This window comes from Nycticebus coucang, chromosome 10 (assembly GCF_027406575.1).
Source record: "Nycticebus coucang isolate mNycCou1 chromosome 10, mNycCou1.pri, whole genome shotgun sequence".
NCBI lineage: Eukaryota > Metazoa > Chordata > Mammalia > Primates > Lorisidae > Nycticebus > Nycticebus coucang.
The window spans coordinates 26,634,534-26,657,842 of record NC_069789.1 but is presented as its reverse complement, the minus strand read 5'-3'; the positions used below and the strand labels follow the sequence as shown (position 1 = coordinate 26,657,842).

General features: G+C 37.3%; 1 protein-coding gene across 1 annotated transcript in view; it reads right to left on the bottom strand.

The window, feature by feature from the left end:
* Positions 1 to 23,309, bottom strand: part of LOC128596366 (formin-2-like) — a 275,022-nt gene that overhangs the window by 21,612 nt on the left and 230,101 nt on the right. Inside the window, exons 9-13 of the mRNA XM_053606029.1 lie at positions 15,920 to 16,011; positions 15,636 to 15,765; positions 14,282 to 14,428; positions 10,774 to 10,833; positions 10,517 to 10,637 (exon numbers count right to left, since the gene is read on the bottom strand). Of these exons, the coding sequence (XP_053462004.1) occupies positions 10,517 to 10,637; positions 10,774 to 10,833; positions 14,282 to 14,428; positions 15,636 to 15,765; positions 15,920 to 16,011 (550 nt within the window). The remainder of the gene's footprint in view (positions 1 to 10,516; positions 10,638 to 10,773; positions 10,834 to 14,281; positions 14,429 to 15,635; positions 15,766 to 15,919; positions 16,012 to 23,309) is intronic.

Here is a 23,309-nt window from a genome sequence, read left to right as displayed (position 1 = left end):
GGAAACCAGGCTTTGGAAGAGGGAGAACTTGATTCAACCTGCTCGTTTACCACCTGGAGACTTGGCCAAGTTCTTGAATCCTGCTAACCTTGCGATGTGGAGGCAGTTTGGCACAGGGGTTAGTATGCCTGGGGAGCACAGGGCTTCTGGCCGTGTCTCAATACATGTTGACTTTATTCTGTCTTTGCATGCATTAAGTAGAAATGGCTCTGACTTCTGTGAAGTCTCAGCTTTCAGAACACAGAAGAGTTTGGATGTTCTTGATATATTACAGGGCTTACCAAAAACCATAAATTCCAACAGATATAGATGCAAAGCTGTGACATAAAGACCACATGTTCCACAGAGAGGTGGCAAAGGCCTGAATAAGAATAACCTGAGAGTCACGGGGATCACCGAATTAAGTCCATTATTGTCAAAATCAAATAAGACATGGGGGATTTATTATCTGAAATGTGCTACTTAAGTTGGGGTAACACCTTTCTGCTACACTGGACATTGGTCCAGCACTCCCACACTTCCACTGTCCTGGTTTTTTTCTCAAGTTTTGGAAATGGATATAATCATCTTTGACGCTATCTGGAAGGCAACCACATACACAATGAAGCAAAAAGATGACATCAAGAAATGTTCACTGGGAAAAGAAGGGCATTGTGCGGCTTAAATATCTCCAAAAGTTAAAAATATTCTTAACTTTAAGGGCCATAAGAGACAGATGGGACCAAGTTAAGAATAATATAAGACAATGATTGAAATTCAAGAATACATAAACAGTATGTCATTAATAAGATACAGTCTCTCAGCTTCAAAACTACCTTTCTACACTAGAGCCTGGGCCCAGGTGGTGGGGGACTCCGCCACCTTTCTCCTTTGCCATCTGCTTTCCTGACAGGTGTCCTCAAGGAAGGGGAAAGGGAAGGGTGGGAGGGGAGAGAAAGAGGAGGAGGAGCGCTGAAGTAATAATTTGGTCTCCTCTCTTAAGTACTGTTTGTAGACACCTCTCATCTCAAGTCAGTGGGTGGCTGCAGTTCCTGACTTATTTCCATCTACCCAAATCAAGCGTCACTGCACCTGTAAAAAGCACGAGTACAGCCAATCCAAGTGGTGCCATACTCTACCCTCTCTGTAAAGTTCTGGGTTCTTTGCTTGCCTCAACTTCCTTACTTCATTCCTCTGGCCCAAGCGATGGCAGCTGCTTCCTATACCCACTTCAGCATTCCCTTTTAATTTTGTAATTCTTCAGCATGTGTTAACTTAATACTCCATGCTAAATTACTTCCACTATAACAGTAAGTGTGGGTGCTGTTTTCCTGACTTCATTCTGAATCAGTAGAAGCAGTAACCAAAATTAAGGATTTGTGTTTCTATCAGTATTCCCCAGCTTCCTGGCACTACTAGTTAATGCTACTTTTACTAATTGCTTATAAATAATCTATTCAGATGGTTAACCAGAAAATATGCCAGGTTTTGGACTGATTTTTTTTCCCAAAGGGATTTTACATTATGAGTAACATCAATTTGCCAACATGAAAAAGTCTTCTTACATATTGCCTATTCTTCTAATTAAATTTAAAATTTTCCTTAATGATGTTTACATTTGAATTTGGCAACATATATAATTTCTCCTTGGTGTGTGTCACACTTTATGGGGGCAAGACATGATTGTAAGAGGGACTTTGCCTAACAATTGCAATCAATGTAACCTGGCTGATTGTACCCTCAATGAATCCCCAACAATAAAAAAATAATAAAAAGAATGAAAAGGCAGAACAATCATGTATTTTAAAGCAGTGGGGCCCAAATGACTAATTTTCAACTGCAATTCAAACATATTACTAGGTGACTGTCTTGTTTTCTCTTCTGAAATAAAATTATTAAAGATGTATTACATAACATGTAGATAACATGTACATATATGCATTATATACGTATATACATAACACGTGTATAACATGTAAGGAATGATTAAATGAATACCTATATACTCAATTTCCAACTTAAAGAAACAGAACCCAACCAATAGGAGCCCAATATGCTCCCCTAGGTCCCTCTCTCAGGCCCAGAGGTAAGTGCTATCTTCAACTTTGTGCTTCCATCCCCTTTTCATCCCTAAACAGGTACAGTAGTCCCCCCCACACACACATAGTTTTGCTTCCTATAGTTTCGGTTACCTGTGGTCAGCCACAGTCAAAACATATTACAGTATTTTGAGAAGGAATGAGAGAGAGAGGGAAAGAAACAAAATTCACATGACTTTAATTACGGTATATTATCACAATTATTTATTTTATTACTTGCTGCTGTTGTTAATCTCTGACTTGGCATAGCGTATAAATTAAACTTGATCATCGGTACATATGTATATACAGGATTCAGCTTTAGGCACCCACTAGTGATCTCATGACACAGCTCCCAAGAATAAGTGAGGACTGCTGTAAGTATTTAGTTATATGATCTATATGTCTGAACTTTAAAAACTGAAATCCTACTCTTTGTATTTTTTCTACCTCTTGCTTTTCCTCAAGATCATATTAATCTGATTTACCCATCGTTAATGCGGGTAATTGTAGTTCAAAAGGTTTCACTAGTCAACAGATGTTCTTCGAAGGAAAATATCATAATTTACTCAGTTGCTATTTTGTTGAGAAACATGTGAAGGGTTATGGGACTGCTGCTGTAAATATGGATGCATTATGTATTTCACCTGGTTACTTGTGCACTAGGGCGTATGCCGAGGGGCCAAGTGCTGGGTCTGAGACTACAGACATTGTCAACGTAATGAGATCATGTCAAATGGTTTTCCAAGTGAGTAGAACAATTTATATTTCCATCATTAGTGTAAAGAGTTATCTCCAATCCACATCTTTTCCAACACTACACATTCTCTGACTTTTAACATTTTAAAGATGCATTCTCAGCATAATTTGAAAAGTTATTGACATTTACACTCTGGCATTTAATACACAGTCAGACCTCTCTGCTCATCACTGTTCATGTAGCTTGCAGTGCACATTTATTAACATTCTCCTTTGGGGCAAGTTCATCAGACAGCTTCACTGAAGAGGAATCATTTTAGCTAAGTAGATTCATTTTAGCTGAGATTCATTTTAGCTGAATCCCTTACAAGAAGGAGCAGGGGTTTTGCCAATTGAAAATAGGAAAAGAAATGACTTGGTCAGGGAGAATGAAACATTCTCATGGAGATGTTGGCAACGACTATACTCTGATGGTGGGCATTCACCATATGAATGTAGACCATGATCTCAGGTTATAATTTTGCTGCAACAAGCCACATACATGTCAGGCATGAGTATTTTGTATTCTGTAGATATATACATGGTATAAATTGAGAAACCACTGGTTTCAAGGACCAACAGACAGTCAAAACCCACACAGTTGAAAAATAAGTGCCTTTGCTCACACTTTCTCACACTTGAACTTCTACTTTCTTGCCCTTGAGAGAATTTTATAGATCTTTCAAAATCCAATTTAAATATAATTTTCCATGTCATTATCTCTTCTGTAAGATTTTGTTTATGTAATAAACACATGGCATAATGGGCTTTTGTGTCACTACTGGTATTCTTATTAGTCTAGGAGCTATGAGGGAAGGGTCATTTGTTTCTATATTTTGTTAATTTAATAAACACTTATTGAATGATAGTTAATGTACTCAACTATAATGTCTCTACGATTCCTTACTGATCTAAATCCCATAAATTTTATTATTCTGTTCTGTCTTAAGAAATAATACATCCACTAAAACTATTCAATTGCATTTCTAGAAAATATTTGGGTAATATTTGGTAATATCAAGTACTTGAAAAAATGTTCTTGGCCTCTGATCCAATAATTATAAATTTGAATCTATACTAAAGAAATAGCTCAGACAAGACACAATTTTTTTGGTTTTTTTGTTTGTTTTTTTGAGACAGAGTCTCACTTTCACCCTGGGTAAAGTGCTGTGGCATCACAGCTCACAGCAACTTCAAACTCTTGGTGCTTAAGCATTTCTCTTGCCTCAGCCTCCCAAGTAGCTGGGACTACAGAAGCCTGCCACAGCGCCCGGCTATTTTTTTGTTGCAGTTGTCATTGTTGTTTCGCAGGCCAAGATGGGGTTCAAATCCACCATCCTGGGTGTATATGGCTGGCGCCCTACTCACTGAACAGGCACTGCCCAAGATACAATTTTTTAAAGTCTATGCATAAGGACATTCAACATGATATACTTTAGCTGGGAAGAGTTAAATTTCCCACAAAAATCAAATTACTCACTAAATCATAGGCACAATCATAGGATGGAGTGCCATGAAACCATTCCTACATGGTTCTTGAACTATATTAAATAGCCTGGGAAAACGTTCCTGCTACATAAATGAATACACATACCCAGTCAAACAGAACGATGAATTCATAGACTAAGCTTCTTTCTCTCTGTCAAAAACACATAGCAGGAAAAGATAACATAAAAAGAGGAAACTAAACAGACATAGTATGCTTTTAAAAAATGTAAATATCTCCTTGGACCAGAAATAGTAGAGAAGCCCAAGTTAATAAACAGGGCTAAAATAAGAAGTCACCAGTCGCTAAATAAGAAGAAGGCAGCAAAGAGCCTTCTATGTGGGGATGGCGGGCGGGAGAGGACAGGCAGGAGGGAACAGAACCAGTCTCCCCACTGGAAACCCCCCCCCGCCCCCGTGTTATGACTGGTCTCCCCAGCTCATGAGGTGGCTCATGTGAAAATGGCTACAATCCATTGCTTCCTAGGCTACAGCTCACACATGCAGCCATATGTGCAGGGCAGCGAGAGTCGGTAGATAGAGCTTTTCAGCCCAGACCTCGGCCAAGTCATTCACTAGCTTGGTGACTGGAGCCGCAATAAACCAAACATGGCAACAGGGTGGGAGCTCCCAGCTGCCCCCTGGAAGGTCTGGCTCTGGCTATTTCAATGTTATCTAAAGTTCCTGAGCTGAACTGATACGAATTTTAAAACATAACACATAATCCCTCCCATGGAGGATACTTTTCAAGACCTCTAGTGGATGTGGAAAAGGCAGATAGTATTGAAACCTATATATACTACCTTTTTTCTGAAAATGTACTAATACATATCTATACTAAAATTTAATTTATAAATGAGGCACAGATTCACAGTAATACTAAAAGAAAATAATTACAACAATATACTATAGGCAAAAGTTATGTGAAGGTGGTCTTTCTCAAAATATCTTATTTTACTGTATTTACCCCTTTGGTGATCTGTCCATCTGATAACCAAGATAAGTTGTTTAAGTGACTAATGGGTGGATTAGTGGAACTTCTGGACAAGGAAATGACTTACATTTATGAGGGATGCAGTATGAGATTTCATCATGCTGCTCAGAATGGTATAGAAGTTGAAATTTATAAATTGTTTATTTCTGAAGTTTTCCGTTATTTTCCGACTGCATTTCACTGTGGGTAACTGAAGCCACACGGTGTAAAACCACAGAAGGGGATGGGCTACAGTAAAAAGCAATTTTTTTATTTCTCACTTTTCCTCTCCTCAAACATAAGAAAAAACAGAAATACTAGGAATTAAGAATTTTAAATGCAATAGTGGAAAACTAGTAGATGGATGCTAATAACTCACTATAAACAAGTTAAAACTAGTTTTTCCTATATACTCGTATCTCTGGACATGAATGTGGCTTCAATTTGAAGACAATATTAATGATTTTAAACATATTTTCAAAGTCAAGTATTCCCATTGAAATGAGAAAGAAAGTGGTGGGAGAAGGAAAAACAGAGAGAAAAATGATGCAGAGAAGAATCTGAATGAAAACATTCTTGCCACCTAATTACTCAATGCTCTGCGCACGATGAGTTGACAGTCTTGTGGCGAATACTCAAATTCCCACCCAAGAAAGGCACTGGAACAGAAGTCATCATTTGGCATGACTCTACCAAGAAAAGCTACTGACAGCCAGATAAGAACAAAGAAAGCTGATCAGGGGCTTGAAAAACTACAAGGCACAGAGCTCAGAAAGCCAGATGAGCCCCTGGAGGAGCTGGGGAAATCTTGGGAATAAGCAGAGAAACTGAGCACAGTGGATGATCTGACAGATACTACACTGAGCTTCAGTCCTCTTACTGAAATGTCTCAGCGTTATAAAAAAATCAACACATTGTACCCCACATATGCGTAAATGTATTCATGATCTATGTGTATATGACTTAATAAAGAAATTCTGGAAAAGTAAAAAAGGAGGTAAGTTATGGGTTTTTGTCAGTTTTTAATCCTCAGAGTTTGATGGTTTTGTAAATAGCTCTTCAAGCTGATTTCATTTTTTTAAGAACGGCAATATATACTTAGAATTCCTATCTTTTTCAGAGACTATTTGGATTTATTTATTTATTTTTTAATTTCAGGTTAATATAAGGGTACAAATGATTCGGTTACATTGTGTTTGTTAGGTAAGGTTCCTGCTGGAGGGGTGTCCCCCACCCAGGAGGTGTGCCACCTGCTTGTACATTGTGCCTATTAGGCGGCCTACATAGGACAACAATTCCCCTCCCTCCTCTTATCTCTCCCCTCCCCCAATTTGAATTAAATTAACCTTTTCTCTTATGTGGGTGTGTATTAGTTTGTCTAATATTAATTAGATTAATTACGCTAATCAACATTAGTATTGATTTTCCATTCTTGTGATACTTTACTAATGAGAATGTTCTCCAGTCCCATTACTAGGAAACTACCCAGAAAAAAAAAAAAAATCATTATTATCATAAGGACATTTGCACTAGTTGGTTTACTACAGCTCAATTTACAATCACTAAGATGTGGAAACAACCCAAGTGCCTAGCAATCCATGAATGGTTTATACTTAACATTATTTCATGAACTATAGTTTCATTTCCCACCTTCACTGAAAGCTCTTGAGAGGCAAATGTCATTATTCTGTTACCAGCAACATACCAGCTTTGCATTTCTCAAAATGTGTTTCGCTAACTACAAATAACTACAAAACCCACCAGAATCTGTAAAAGGAAAAAAAATGTTCGCTGGCCAAATAAACTGGAAAACGACTTCCTTTGGAGAATAATGTGAATTCCTTTTAAATTTAATTTAACCTCGCAATTTCTATATGCATTTGATCATGAAGCTCTCCATTTATTCAATTCCGCCAAATTTTACCAAGCTATGGGCAATGAGGGGAAGATACTCCACCAGGCAAATGTTATAGTTGTTAGTTGGTATGGACTTCTGGATAAGGTCATCTTTTCCCCACATAAAGTGTAAACCCTCAGGGTTAAAACCATGTGGAGGTGGTTGTCTCCTTAGCTGTACAGAAATTCGTTTATTTTTGTTGTTGCAATTGCCACAGAAGTCTTCTTCATAAAGGTTTTCCCCAGGCTGATACCTTAAAGTGTTTTTCTGTGCTTTCTTTGAGGAATTTTATCATTTCATGTCTTAAATTTAGGCCTTTTATCCATCTCGAATCAATTTTTGTGAGTGGAGAAAGGTGCAGATACATGTGGCTATCCAGTTCTCCCAGCACCATTTATTGAATAGGGAGTCTTTCCCCCAGTGTACGCTCTTGTTTGGTTTATCGAACATTAGGTGGCTGTAAGATGTTAATTCCATTTCCTTGTTTTCTATTTAATTCCAAATGTCTATGTCTCTATTTTTGTGCCAGTACTATGCTGTTTTGACCACTATGTCCTTGTAGTACAGCCTAAATCTGGTGTGGTGTGCTGAAGCTCCTGGCTTTGTTTTTATTACTAAGAACTGCTTTACCTATATGGGTTTTTTTCTGGTTCCATATAAAATGAAGAATTATTTTTTCCAGGTCTTGAAAGTATGATGCCGGTATTTTAATAGGGATAGCACTGAATCTGTAGATTGCTTTGGGAAGTATAGACATTTTAACAATATTGATTCTTCCCAGCTATGAGCATGGTATGTTGCTCCATTTGTTAATATCCTCTGCTATTTTCTTTCCTAGGGTTTCATAATTTTCTTTATAGAGGTCCTTCACCTCTTTTGTTAGGTATATTCCTAAGTATTTCATTTTCTTTAAAGCAATGGCAAAGTGAGTTGTGTCACTTAATTAGCCTCTCATCTTCACTGTTATTGGCATATACAAAGGCCACTGACTTGTGGACATTGATTTTATATCCTGAGACATTACTGTATTGTTTGATGACTTCCATGAGTCTTGTGGGTGAGTCTTTGGGATTCTCTAAGTATAAGATCATGTCGTCAGCACAGAGGGAGAGTTTGATCTCCTCTGCTCCCATCTGGATTCCCTTTATTTCCTTCTCTTGCCTGATTGTATTGGCTACAACTTCCAGCACTATATTGAATAGTAAAGGTGACAGAGGACAACCTTGTCAGGTTCCAGTGGTAAGTGAGAAGCTTTCAGTTTTACTCCATTCAGTAAAATATTAGCCATGGGTTTGTCATAGATAGCTTCTATCAGTTTAAGAAATGTGCCACCTAAGCCTATACTCTTCAGTGTTCTAATTAGAAATGGATGCTAGACACCTTTTAGGGGCAAGACACAATCATAAGAGGGACTTTACCTAACAAATGCAACAAACGCAATCAGTGTAACCTGATTTCTTACACCCTCAATGAATCTCCAACAATAAAAAAAAAAAAAAATGTAGAGGCGCTCAAAAGAGGCTAAGGAACTCCTTCAATATTTAATCTCCTATAGCAACCATATTGCTCAGGAAGGCAATAAATGCATACGTGGAAATAGTATTTGGCTACTAGTTTATCTGGTGTCGTTACCTCTTTATTTTTAGCTCCAAATCTTGTGAAAACTTGCCATTTTCATGGCTACATGCATACTTAATACCTTAATAAGAGGGTATGTATATAAGAAAATAGGATAACATTCCAAAGTTATGCAGCAAGAGAAACAAACCTAAATCCCCTGATAATAAGATTACCATTCCTCTCATTTATCAGGTCATCTGTAAACTAGGAAATCCTACTTTGCAAGGATTGCTGATCGAAGTGTGAGGCATTTTCTAGATCCCTTAGAAATGCCGCTAGGACAAAATGCCCCTGTACCTCATCAACACGCATGCATGTGTAAAATTTCATAAGCAAACCAGGCCGCCTGGCACAAACGTGAAGCACAACAAATACTACAGCATGAATGTTTTATTTCTTAACTTACATACTTAGTAACAGTGTTACAGAAATATCACATAATTTTATTTATTAATATTACATAAAAATAGGGCAAGTCAAGGCACTTTTCTTTGGATTCAATTCAAGAGCACCAACATGTAAGGCTCCAACCAGACACATCATAATGACCTAATTTCAGCCCTTCCAACAGTGAGGACTGTATCCTTGTTGTATCCACAGCAACTAGAAAATGTCTGAGATGAACCAGACCCATAAAAAATCTTGTTGAATATAAAGAACTATAAGCAAACTACATACTGTTGCTATGTTCTTTGAAATCCACATAAAAACATCTGTGATCAGAATAGAACAACTTCACGAATTTGATGGTAGATCAGTGTATCTTTGTGTAAACACATCTCTCATTTGGAATATAGTTTCTTAAAAAGTTATGGCTTTCTTTGGTTTCTGGATGGGGATACCATGCATCTTCTTCCCATCTAGTTATACAATATCAGATGAAATCCCACATAAATTTATTCCTTGTCTGTACTTATTAGAGCTAGAAAGAGACTCAAATAGATAGTTGAGGTATACTCAACTCCACAATGATAAGAATAAATCTCACGAAGACAGGAAAAAAGAGATTTAACTTAAAATGTTTTTAAATTGTTTAAACTATTGGCTTTTATGTAAATGTTACTTTTAATTTAGAAATCTAAAGAACTTCAATATTTCTTCAAAATGATTCGATGTAAGAGTTCTTACTGACAGTAAAACAACATACATGTATGTGTTTTTTGGCTGAATAATTAAAAGAAGATAATTTGTTCCCAGGAAAGTTCACAAGCCACAAAATCTTAGGTACCTATACCATGGAGGAAGGGGAGGACTATTTATCTTTTTTTTTTTTTTTTGAGACAGAGTCTCACTATGTTGCCGTTGGTAGAGTGCTGTGGCGTCACAGCTCATAGCAACCTCAAACTCCTGGGCTGAAGGAGGATTCTCTTGCCTCAGCCTCCCAAGTAGCTGGGACTACAGGTGCCGCCACAGCGCCTAGCTATTTTTTGGTTGCAGTTGTCTTGTTGTTTAGCAGGCCTGTGCCATGCTCGAACCCGCCAGCTTTGGTGTATGTGGCCAGCGCCCTACTCACTGAGCCACGGGTGTTGAGCAGACTATTTATCTTTTAATGATGACCTAATTTGTTTCCCACCATGGCATGATGAATGTTCAAATGTCCTTGGCTATCACATGAAAATAAATTGCATAATTGCTCCTAATGAAATACAGATCATTGCTGAAATCACCCAGATATTATGGAATAACTCAATTTTTGATACATCTAGCTTTTTAAGTAACAACGAATGAAGATTTTGGCAAAATTACCTTTCAAGTCTTTCTTCAGTTTTCGGAGATCTTTTTGAAAATCTTCAAATTTCATATGTGAGGCGTGAAAAAGGTCCTGTGGGTCTGGCAGTGGGAAGACACATTGTTCCTTTCCAGGATCCTAATTAATGAAAAATACATAATTTTTACATAAACCCCCATTGGTATAAGTAAGAATAACACCAGTAATAACGAAAACAAACACTACCAAACCACCCAACAGAGAACAGAATATGACTATACGTTAAAACTCTTACCTCATCAAAATTTCGAAGATAATATGAAACAATGTAAGACAAAAGGTTTCTGCTGTTGTCCTAGGCATAAAGGCCAAAGTAAGTAATGCTTTTTAAAAATGGCAAAATATACAGCATCATAGAAAATAAATTCTAGTGAATTAACACACATACATGAGAACATTTAGAATGCAGTGTGAAATTTAACATGGTCTTAGTCTTTGGAATGGTCTTAGTCATTGTGTCTAAGAAATTGAATGACATAGAAGATTTCTCCCCCACGCCCTGCCATGTCCCAATCTATGCATAGCTGCTTAAGAGTGGAGTCTCAGCTGTAAACACTTTCCCATTTTTATCCTCCTCCTCCTTATTAATTTTTGTTTTAGTATTTTATATTTTATTATAAATCTTTGATTATTATCTTTATGTTTTAAAACTACTATCTGAAATGAAATAATTAAATATTGCTAGCATTTATACAGAGCTGGACCAGTGTGTACCCTTCCTACATTAAGTCTCATAGAGACTCATCAGCCCGTGAACCAGGGAAATATAAAAGCTAAGCATCATTTGAGTCAGTGGGAGGGGAGCTTTGAAAATGCCAGTGTGTATTATAATTAGTTGTATCAATAATTGATATTGAGGAATTAATATCCCTGAAGTTATCAATAAGACAATGTATATTCAGTTTTACAGAAAAAATACACAGTTATTTTTGTGTATAACAGACCTCAACAAACAGATTTTCACCTCTTTTCTGGCAGATTTAGAGGCATTAATTTCTAACTAACCTTTTTTCTATAGCTCCAAATTAGTAGTAAGTATTGTGAATCAAGATACAAAATATAGATTTTACTTTAAAAACAAACCTCATGGTATAATACAGTAGAAACTCTGTAAGATGACCAACCAAGGGACTGTAACAAATTGGCCAACATACAGAGGTGGTCAATATAAGGAACTGTTGGTTGTACATATGGTACCTGTCCGGTCTATGAAAACTGGGTCAACCTAAGGTGGTTGATGTAGGAAGATGGTCAACCCTGGAGGCTTTAGTGTATATTCTCTGGAATGTTTGATGTAGCCATGATTTTCCATCTATTTATAAAAAGGGCAAAACCCATTTATAATCGAGTCTGACATGAAATAGTTAATTTATCTATTAGGTCTTCCTTTGTTAGACAGCATTTGTTTGTAAAAGGATTTAAGCAACTTGACTTCCTTTTTTTCCTCCTAATTTGTAAATCAAGGAAAGGGTTGGCAGTACCAGAATCCATCAACAACAATTCATAAAGATGCGCTGCTGACAGGCAAGTTGGGAGAATATTCTGAGTAATGGAAGTAGCAGCTCTGTCCATGGACGTCTACAGGTGGGGCTGAGAAGTAACTGCGGCCACATTTGCTTTACAGAAAAAGAACCAGCTCTGGAAGATTTTGCATAGCTCTTCTCAGAGTGCAAGTGAAATCATGTTGAAAAATGTTACTTCTTGACTTAGTCCTCAATTTTTATTTTAAATTATCCCTTAGTTAAATGAATGAAATTTAACTTAATGGAGGATTGAATAAAATACATAAACCAATACCAAAAAAACCCACCATGAATAATTTCTTACTTGTATATGATTACTAGAATCTGTTTCCGAATCAGCTTATAAGTGAAATATTAGATTGATGCTATCTATATGTCAATGATATTTGTTTCAATCCAATAAGCAGTTGATAAGAACTATTCAAGAACTACCACATGTTTAGAAAAGGTCCTTGTTTGTTCGTTTTAGAGATGGGCATTTTACATGTTGCCCAGGCTGGCCTCAGCATTCCTCTCACTTCAACCCCCTGAGAAGCAGGATTACAGGTTCCTGCCACCACATCCAGCTGGAGCTTTTTTTTTAAAACAAATTTGATTTATCAGGTCTCTATAGTGTAGACCTGATACATGAAAATTTGCTATCATACAAATATAATTTGCATTACACTATTGGTGTATCAAAAGAGGACTATGAGTTATTCAATTTTGGAAAAGCAACATCCAATGTGTTCCAGATAGATGTTTATTGAAAGAATGTTAAATGAAAACAAATAGATACACACACAGAGTCCCTGACCTATGATAGTGTGACTTAACAATTTTTCAATGTCATGATGGTCCAAAAGCAATAAGCAGTCAGTAGTAAATGAACTTGGAGTATCCACACAACCACTGTTTTTCGTTTTCAGCACTGTATTCAATATATCACATGAGATATTCAATACTTTATTATGAAATAGGTCTCGTGTTAGATAATTTTGTCCAACTATCGGCTAATGTAAATATTCTGCGCGCATTTAAGGTAGGTTATGATAAGCTATGATGTTCAGCAGTCTATTTTATTAAACTCAGTTTTCACTTAAGATATTTTCGACTTTGAATGGGTTTATTGGGAAACAACCCCATAGTAAGTAAGGAACACCTGTATATTGATGAGTAAACTAACTGTTGTCTGACAGAAAAAAAAAAAGTATCTCTCTCTTCTGAGGGAAACTATTTCATTATCTAAGGAGGATAATCTTATATATTTTCATTTCTAGAAGGTACGAAATTTACTAATGTCTTCTAAGTGAATGTGAATGCTGTTCCTGTGTGATGATTCTTGTATCAGGAAAACATGGCTTTTATGTTCTAAGCTTGCCATCTCAAACTTGAACCTGACCGTCATCTCTAACCTTATATTTCTATTGGCATGCTCCTAATCTCTTAGTGGCTCAGTCGGTAGGGCACTGGCCCCATATACCGAGGGTGGCAGGTTCAAGCCCGGCCCTGGCCAAACTGCAACCAAAAAATAGCCGGGCATTGTGGCGGGCGCCTGTAGTCCCAGCTGCTCGGGAGGCTGAGGCAAGAGAATCGCTTAAGCCCAGGAGTTGGAGGTTGCTGTGAGCTGTGTGAGGCCACGGCACTCTACCGAGGGCCATAAAGTGAGACTCTGTCTCTACAAAAAAAAAAAAAAAATAGATATAAATTTCAAACTAACACAACTATAGAAGTAGGACCAAAAAACAGATAGGTTTGTAAGAGGGCTCAGACATTCCCATCTATATCAGTATCAGGAAAAGAATGACCATATTTTATATTTTATCTACAAACTGTGTTCACTCATCCTTGTTTTGCTTTCAAAACACAGGCCTATTGGCCTCTATTGCTTCACATGGTGAAGAAGAAAGGAAGGAACTAGAAGAGATATACCACCCTGTCATAGAAAATAGTTGGGCTTCATATTCCAAATAGATAAATATTAGCAGGCATGATAAGGATTGAGTAAGAAAACACTTTCATTTTAAAATATTATAACAATTTGTTAGCCATAGAATTCAACGTTACTTAAACATTAGTCATCAAAACGCAAATATATGATAGCAATTACTTTTCTCTATCTCTGAACCTAAATAAACTTTTGACCTTGGAACATAAAGAAATATTCACTACAACTGGTTTACAGTCCAACAGAACATCTGATCCTTACTTTGTCTATACTCATTCATACAGAATACTTACATTGCTCTTCACGTCTTTCAGCTTCGGAAGAATGTCTAATCCAAAGCCATCTGCCTGTCCCCGGGTATTGTTCCCACCATTCATGTAGTTGCCAACTGCTAGAACCAAACCCAAAACCTGCCTAACCCCTTGGCCATTTTTTAATGTCTGTAAAATAGAACAAAAAACATTTTTTTTCTTTTATACAAAGTTTTGTTTGAATCATCTCAAGTCAGTGCTAGCTATATTTATATTATGCTAATAGTTTGGGGTCATAACCTAAATTTTATCATTCCTCATTATTAGGTATATTTTAAGAGCAGTTAAAGTATATTGTATTTCCTGGGGCGGCGCCTGTGGTTCAGAGGAGTAGGGCGCAGGCCCCATATGCTGGAGGTGGCGGGTTCAAGCTCAGCCCCGGCCAAAAACTGCAAAAAAAAAAGAGTATATCTTATTTCCAAAGTTAACTTTAAAAAGTTGCACCAACACCAGTATTCACGTATGCCTCTGTATGCTGAGAGGTGCCAATCTAAGCCATTTGTATGAGCTAATTGCAAGGAAAATAAATAAGGTTGTATTATAAGAACTATTACAAAATAGTATCACTCCCATCTTCTTAATTGTGTCTGTGTTAGAAAAACCACAATTTTTGGCATCACTAGTAGGAAACCAAAGAACAGTTACAAAGATCAGTTTCCAAATTGAGTTTTACCCCCTCTACTCCCAAAAGGTCACATCACTTCTTCTAAAACATTGTGTCTAACGTGAATTTGGACATCGCCACGTCTAAACATTGAAGCCTCTAATAACATCTTACCCCTTTTCAAAATGATTTGCCACCATTAGTATGATGGCACTATTGATTTTAACAAATTGTTTTAAATGTTAATATTGGTCATCTCCGCCAAGCATTGATTCTTTGTTTTCAGAAGAATATTTTTCTTCTGTTGAGTCATGTGGTTACTCCTAAATCATTTGGTGAAATAATTATTAACAATTTGTGGAAGATCCCTTAAAAAAAAAAATGAAGGAACATAAACAAAATGCCTTCAAATTGCATTCATTTGGAAGACTGATGTTTGAAAGTGCTATGAAAAGTGAAAATGTTGTTTTGGCAAGAGCATGGGGCAGAGAATTCCCCAGAGACAAACTCACACTGGCTGCATTCGGGCCATTTGTCCCTGCAGGCCCCTGCCCTCAGCTGGAAACCGGCTCTCTTGAAGCTCACTCTATAAAATGTTTCCTTCTGTGGCACTACTATCTTTCAAATTTAAGGAATACTTAGAGTAAAAGATACTTTTTTTGACGTCTGAACATAATTGAATGAAATTCAATATCAGAACTCAAGTTGAGTTCTCTTTGGACCAGAACCCACCTCACACAATTTCTGTAGTAATTCCAGTTTGCGACGAATGGAGCAAATGCTTTCTGAAAACGTGGATTGGAACAGGATGCAAAAGGCTCGTTCTGAAAAGTTGGGGATTAGTGACAGCTCATAAAGGAACCTAAGGAAATAAAGCCAAGTTAAGAGGAAAGATGTAATTCACACAAACAGATGTTTATCTTCATTTCATTCACGGCAAGTACGTCTTGAAAAACACTGCAAACAGCAAAAGCCCACCAGGAGCCTAGATGCCTAATAGTTTAAGACGTGCTTACTGTTCAGGTTTGTCCAGAGACTTGGCATTTTTCTTGTCTTTGGAAGACCGGCCATGCTTTTCAATTTTTTCCAGTTCAAATGGCTGAGCTCTCTGGAAAAACAAAATGTGATCAGTTGAACCCCTTTGATAATGATCTAATCATTTTGCTAAATCCAATGATCTTAATACAGTGAAATTCTTCGTATTTTCCTATTTCTTAGCATCTGTATGTAGTAAAGCTTGACTTAATTCATGAGGCATTTTAAAGTGTAAATATGTTTAATGCAAACCAGATCATCTCCAAATCTTCCAAATAATGTTATTGACTATTAGTGCTCTGCAAAACATTTATTCATTCAAGTCTGCTTTAAAACAGTAACATTTTCTTTCGTTATTTTGGCTATTTATAATACTCTCTAGAATGCAAGAATTTCATTTTAAAACAGTCTTCAGTATTCAGAAATAAAATTAAATTTGGAAGTAATTTGAGCTTAAAGTTTTTATACCATTTTTAATGAAAAAGGTACTTATTGAACCATTTTACTTCTTTTTTTTAACTTCGGGAAAGGAAAGGTATACCTGAATTATTAAAGAATAGCATGAAATTTAAAAGTTTTGATCTTCTTGCTGAATTTTCTTCTTGATACAAAAATGGCTCTAGGATTATTTTCTTAAATGTCTTTTTTCCCCTTTTATGAACGCAAACTAAAACTTTCTCATCCTAAATTTATTTCTTTAGGAGAAAGAAATGTAGAGTACTACATTTTTAATGTAAGGTAGAAGAATTTATAGAGTTTAAGAAACACAAATCTACAGCTTTTTATAGAGCATTATGATTATTTTTGAGTCAAACAAATCCTGTTTTGAATTCACTGGTTATTTTAAAATGCAGGTTCTCATTTGGTGAGATCAACTAACGAAGACTCATTACCTCAAAAGAAGCTTCGTTTAACAGAGGAAGAAGAACCGATGATAGATAAACTAAGAGAAAAATTGGTCCTTTGACAATTTCATAAATTTTGGTTTTGGAATGTGATGGGCCAAGAGGATACAAAGAAGCATCTTATTGAAAATATCACATGCTACTCCAAAAATTAAAAATCATCTTCTGGAATTTCTTTCTTTTTTTTTTTAATGAAGTCATTTGTACATAGATCATAAATACATTTATGCCCTTATGGGATTCAATGTGTTGATTATTTGTACAAATTGGAGTGCTTACATCCAACTAATCAACATAGCCTTCACCTCATTTACCCAATTACAGCATTAAGACATTTGTGTTCTACACCTGATAGATCCAACTTGTACTTGCAATATGCTCCATCGGTGTGGTCCCCCTACTAACCCTCCCTCCATCATTTTCTAGAATTTCAATTGCAGGGTAATCTTATGTTTTCTCCCCTTTTACTGGGGCCTGCCCAAGAATGGTAAGGGAGTAAACATCACCTCATTTACTTATCAGTTATCTATAAGAGTCAGTTTCACACATACTATCAAAGGACCACTTTAAAGCCATATTACAAGATGGATTTTTTAAAGGGTAATACCTAACCATCTACAAAATGGTTCACCAGGGTAATAGTCTAAAAGAATATTAAAGCTAAGAAGACCATAAGGCAAGGGCCGACTTAAAACACACAGGTCCAAACCAAAATATAACACATAAAGTTTTCTAATTCCTATAATCGCTCCACTCCTTTAAGGGAAGTGAGAGCTTCTACCAGAGTAGTCAGTCTGCTATCTCCAAGCCCAACAACAATCTATACCCAAAACCTCATCAGAAAAAAAGGCAATCCAGTTTTCTACACTCTGGTACAATTACGTTTGTTTAATTTTATTTTTTGAACTTTAAATTCCTTGACATAGGCTCACCCTAGCTATTTGAGTGGACTCAACCAGGGATTGAACTGACTAGAAACCCACTCCACAGACCCAGGAAATCTCCTTGGGTCTTAAAAAACAAAAATAATTCAAAAATGAGCTATAACAGTAAAAAGATGCTGAAAGTAAATGTCAAAGTCATAATCAACAATACAAGAGACGCACAAAATTATTCTGTGTCTTCAGAACTCAGTGACTTTCTGGCCGCACTATAGAGTCAGATATGACTCTAATTATTACTAATCGCACTGTTCTTTATATTCTGTCCTTTATCAGACAATTTCTTCTCATTTCAAAAAGAAACCTATGCTGACGGAATGTTTTATGAAGAGTAAAAAGAACTGTCACGTTTTCTATGCTCCCCAAAGTCGTCGTCGTCTTCACCACATCTACGTGTGTTGGGGGGTTATCTCTTCTATTCCTTTTTCTTTTTCTGTCTGGAGTTTCCTTAACTCCATCTCAGATAATCTCTGACCCCATCACTCTCCTACAAGTATATCCACATATACGTACATACACTTATGTGTATCCACACAGTAGATTCATGTTATTCATGGACGGGACACTGAATTGGCACATCCTGAACCATTACTCCTAGGAAAACACCAGGATCCTGTGAGCCTCTGGAGTGTCACAACATCTTCATGCGACTGATCAGTATGTAGCATTGTTTTCTGTTTGAAGACACCTTACATAATATATACTCTTGATTCATTGACACCTGACTTGTGACCAGCAGCACCATGACTCACTGCTCAACAAAGTGTGTCCAACTCACAGATTTTCTCCGTGAGGCACACCACAGTCTTCCTGCACTTAGGAACACTAGACAGCACTATGCTTGGAGGCCTTTTAGACAGTGAAATTGTTAACAAAAACATGACAAAGCAAAAACTGTGGCACCAAACAGACTGTAAAAAGACACTTGTTTACTGCCCGAGAGCTGCAACAAGGCCAAGTGTTGCCTTGTAAGACTTCAGCTAGGAACATGCCTGTCAGGAGACTCGGTTTTTACCACTTAGCACATATTCCAGAATAACCACAAAAGCCTCATGGGTATTGATTTTGGGGCTGCAAATATATTTTAATGATGAGGGAAGTTTGCAAAACTGCAATTCAGAAATAATAAGAGTCAACTTGGTAAGTGTGTGACTGTGTATATACACGTATATGAGTCATTACCAGCATATACACGTAATCTCTTTAATTTCTGTCTTTCAACCATAACAATAATTGACATGTAGAAAGATGGCAGTGGCATCTGAATTCATACATTTTGAAATATTAAATAGTAATTGTCTTAAAGAAAAAGGTGTACCAACCTTTAAAGCCCTCATCACATCTTGAAACTCCCCTCACACCTTGTATACACCCCAACAAATTGCATACATGCAATGAGAATTCATTGCTTAAGGAAAGATTCTCTGCAAATAGAGAGCATAGAGTTCCCAATTCTTTTCAACATTTTTTTTCTTTCAACACAATATTTAAAATAGTTATTTGTAGGCTGTCCAGCCCAAGAACTAAACCATTACTTAGAGTATGGTTGTATTTTTTAAAAAAAACCTAATTGTCAAGTGCCAATTTTCAAATGACTCCATTTTGTCTTCAGTCTGACGATGATTGAAGGTGAAATGATGAAAAAAAAAAAAAAAAACAACAACTTAAGAATAATGGATGAAAAAAGTTCACAAGAATAATATATGGATTACTAGCAAATGAAAAGTTATCTAACTGAAATGTGCAGATGGGGCTATCCATGAAAGCCAGGCTTGGTGTCTGTGCATTCGGCAGATGAGTGCTGCTTGCCTGTTGTCATAAACTGTGATACCAGACACGAGAGTAAGGAAGAAAATGAAGGCTGTCAAATCCCGGCGCCTGCCTTAAGGAATCCAGATAGTAGGAAGACAAGTGGATAAACTGTTGTGAACAGTGTGATGGGTGCTCCCTTGGTGGTACTGAGTAATTGTTATATGACACGGTGAGGTTGAGAGAAGTTGGGACATTTGGAGTCTACAAATAACTCTGGAAAACTGCTAAGGCAAAAGGTAAAACTATCAGGGAATAAGCTGTTTTAGTCAAAGATGAGAGAACCTTGACAATGAAGCTTCAGAGGCGAGCCAGCCAAGGACAGATGCTGGGGAGGATATACCTCTCAAGGAGCAGGAAGGAGGGGGAGGAAGGGCCAGCACAGATGGGAGAGAAGACGTCAGAGCGTGACAATGGAGAAAAAGAAAAGACACACTGTTATCCTCACAGAAGGGAGCAAAGATTGGAGGGAAGGACAAGGACAGAGAGGGTTTTTATGTAGAAACAAATATTAGAAAGATCTTTCATGGGGTTAACCTTGACTGTATGAATAAATGTGGAGGTGAGATCATCTCCCACAAGTGAGGAAGTTCGGGGTGAGGATGAGGACTTGGCGTGAAAGTCGTCTGTAAGAGCCAAAGTGTAAGGAAGGCGAACAATTGGAGTCAAGCAAAATGAAGGGACTAAAATTCAACTATGATTAACCAGCTCAGGAAAATACGAGGAGAGGGCTCCTGGGAACGGTGGAAGAAGAAGAGGGGAAATGGAGTTATTAAAAGAACTTGAAGTACAATTAAGATAAAGGACAGGTTCAGATAAGTCATGGCATAAATGGAGAGAAGAAAACTCCCTTCTAAATACAAAGGTCTCACATTTAAGTTTGTGAACTCATCTTAGAAAAAGCGCTACACACCTCATTGTGGCATATCGGAATATCTCTACGGTCATCTTTGAAATGCTCCCCTTGGGAAGCTGTGCACCAATGTCAGCACATCATCCACCCTTCAAAGCAATTCAGGAACTCTTTTTCTGAAATGACCATCAAAGCTTTCGTCCTACAAGGTCTAACGGTTAAGTTTGCAAACTTGCCACTGTGCAGCAAGCACTATACAAACAAGCAGGTAAGGGTTTGTTTTTGTTTTGTTTTTTGTTTTTGAGACAGAGCCTCAAGCTGTCGCCCTGGGTAGAGTGCCGTGGCATCACAAGCTCACAGCAACCTCAAACTCCTGGGCATAAGTGATTCTCTTGCCTCAGCCTCCCAAGTAGCTGGGACCATAGGCTCCTGCCACAACGGCCGGCTATTTTTTGGTTGCAGTGGTCATTGTTGTTTGGCAGGTCCGGGCTGGATTCGAACATGCCAGCTCTGGTGTATGTGGCTGGTGCCTGAGCCACTTGAGCCACAGGCACCGAGCCGCAGGTAAGGGTTTGTAACCTTGGTATATCAGTAGTTCACAGCTGTGTTCATGTTGACCTATGATGGTGTCTTGCTGAATGGTTTCTGTTATTGCATGTTTTTGTGTGGTATTGTGAGAATGTTGGAACTTGAATGAGAATATCAAACAAACATCAAATTTCTTGTTAAAGTTGGAAAGAGTGAAAATGAAGTCAGGGACATATTAGTCCAAGTTTAAGGGGGTAATACCATATAGAAAATGGCAGTGTACAAATGGATTAAAAGCTTTTCTGAGGGTAAAAAAAAAGTATCATTGATGAAGAGAGGTCAAGGTAGCCAGTAACCAGCAAAACTGACAAAACATTGCAAAAATTCATCAGATTGTGTGTCAAAATTGTTGGCGGACTGTAAGAAGCATAACAGACCAAGTGAATATTGATAGAGAAACAGGAAAATCTTAACTGAAAATCTTGGCCAACACTCATGGCTCTTGCATCACAATAATGCACCAGCTCACACAGCACTGTCTCTGAGGGAGTTTTAGTTAGTAAACAAATAACCTTACCTGGCCCCCAGTGACTTTTTTTATGTGAAGATAAGGGAAATATTGAAAGGAAACATTCTGATGACTTTCAGGACATCAAGAATAATATGACAACGGTTTTGATAGCCATTCCAGAAAAAGAGTTCCAAAATTGCTTTGAAGGGTGGTCTAGGCACTAGCTTCGGTGCATAGCCTCCCAAGAGGAGCACATCAAAGGTGACCATAGTGATATTCACCAATGAGGTAGGCAGCACTTCTGCTAGGATGAGTTTGCGAACATAATGGTCATACCTTTGTACATGCTTCATCATCACTTTGGCAGGAAATCATCTTCTGAACAAAGATCATTTTCCAACTACTTTTCCTCTTCTGCCTTATTGCTGTTTAATTTTACACTTATTTTTGTGAATCTCTGGTTAATATCTTCCCCATACAGGCAGAAAGCTCTGAGGGCAGGACCGTGTCTGTTTCTACCCGCCGAGTCTATCTGTGCCACATGAAAGGCTGAGCACTCACACTCCTGCCAAGGAACAGAGAACTCTCTTCAATTAGACACTCTCTGTAAGCACTAGATTAGTACAGTATCAAGAATCATAAAACTCTCAGGTTGGGAAGATATACAAGACCATCTACTGTAGCAGCTCTCAAATATTTTAGACTCAGGATTATTATTCTTTATACAAAATGCCAAAGAGCATTTGTTGTTGTGGATTACAGAGGGTCCCTAACTGAGTGTGGTGGTTCGGTTTATGATTTTTCAACTTTATGATGATGGCAAAGCAATAAACTTTCAGGAGAAACCATGGTTTGAATTTTGATTCAAAATTCTTAATATTAACTTTATTGTAAAATTAGGCCTTATTTGTTTTTTGTGTTTTGATTTTTGCCCAACTGCAGCCTAATTTAAGTGATCTGCGCACATTTAAGCTAAGGTAAGCTATAATATTTGGTAGTCCAGGTGTATTAAACACATTTTCAACTTAATGATACTTTCAAATTATGACAGGTATATTGGCATGTAACCCCACTATAAATTGAGGGATGTCTGTATATTTATTGATATTAAACAGAGAAATGTTTAAAATATGAACTAATTCAGAAAATCATAAAACCCCACATATGTGAATGCAAACAGTATATTTGATTGATTTTTTTCTCTAATTCAAAATTAGAGGAGAAGCAATGTGTCACATTTTTGCAATTCTGTTTACTGTCTGGCTTAACATTGAGCTGGATTCTGTATGCGCTCTCCCATTCAACCTGTTGTAATCTGTCATTTGGATGAAGTAGGAATAGAATCCAGCTTCACACAGACAAACAGTTGGAAAAGTTAGGAGTATTCTAACAGCTTTTAAAAATCAGTAGATATTCTCCTTTGGTCCTACACTAAGTTAGTTGCAATGTGGATATTAATTAATATTTTATAGAGACTAGTTGTAACATTCTTACTCTTATTTGCAACCACTAAACTTATCTCAAATAAGTGACTGCACTTTAAACCAGAACCCAGAGGTCATCTGCATCATTTGGGTATTATCTGACCTCCAGAACAAATTTAGTCTCAAATGTTCTTTTCTGGTCTTCTAGTGGGACATCACGATAGGTTCAGGTTTTTAAAGAAATAAATTTTACTCACTCATTCATTTAAAGGCTTTTGTTTACCAGGCATTACACTAGACACCAGGGATAACAAAGGTCTATGTGGGAGGAAGGTTGTGGTGGCACGCACATGTCATTTCCCCTACTTGGGAGGCTGAGGCAGGAGGATGGCTCAAGCCC